This window comes from Brassica oleracea, chromosome C2 (genome assembly GCF_000695525.1).
Source record: "Brassica oleracea var. oleracea cultivar TO1000 chromosome C2, BOL, whole genome shotgun sequence".
NCBI lineage: Eukaryota > Viridiplantae > Streptophyta > Magnoliopsida > Brassicales > Brassicaceae > Brassica > Brassica oleracea.
In genome coordinates, this window is record NC_027749.1 from 45,926,532 (window position 1) to 45,927,405 (window position 874).

The 874-nt window shown below is 42.6% G+C and overlaps 1 protein-coding gene across 1 annotated transcript; it reads right to left on the reverse strand.

Moving 5' to 3' along the window:
• LOC106327323 lies at positions 1–874 on the reverse strand. The gene has a single exon (XM_013765451.1). The coding sequence runs from the start codon at positions 746–748 to the stop codon at positions 113–115; it is 636 nt and encodes a 211-aa protein (XP_013620905.1). The 5' UTR covers positions 749–874; the 3' UTR covers positions 1–112.

Genomic DNA, 874 nt, shown 5'->3' on the forward strand with positions numbered 1-874 from the left:
CTTAACAACTTTAGTGAAAGCCTATCAAGATACTGAAGCTACATTGTTCAATATAGTATTTGGGTTCTTATGACATTAAATCAGTTACCAAAAAAAGATTTTAGAGGAACTCTTAAACAGAACAAGTGACCTCCCGACCTAAAATGCTAATGTCAGAGTCTTTTGTTCGCATCTTCTGGTTAGTTTTTCTGTCTCTACCTCTTCTTGCATCAAGTACCAAATGTTGCCTGAACGTTGTGATGAAGGCCTCTACTCTCTCGTTCAGCTCCTCGTTGGATAACCTCCCTGGCTCAGATTCATCTTCTTTGTCATGAGAGTCTACTGAATCCTTGTGAAGCAAGCAATCTTTCACAGTGTCCTCGAACTCGGGACATACACTTCTCGTCTCCTCCACGATACAGTTCTTGATCACTTCCTTAGGCTCCACGACAACGGAACAAGCTGGTTCCTCCACTACCCTTGTCTTCTTGGCCTTCTTACTCTTCCTCTCTCGCATCATCCTCAACGCACCTCCTCGACGAGTCTTGAAATTGTGATGAGTCTTGCCGGAAACAGGACGAGTCGATGTGAAGTAAACGGCTAAGAGAACAACGTTGAGTAGAAGAAATACTAAAGAACGCCATTGCTCGATCAAATAAGATACAGAGTAGAAATGTTTTAGACAAGCCATCGAGAGAACAACGAATGCAGTCAACAAAGACGTACACATGTTCTCTTCCTCCACTCTAAGGTCTCTCTTCATCTCCATTGCTATCTCTCTGTCTCTCTCTCTTTCTTTCTCTGTTCTGTTCTTTCTTCCTCCGATCGATGAAGCTGAGATTCTTATACGAAAATATTTCAAGATTCCTTAAGGTGGGTCCAGACACAAATGGCG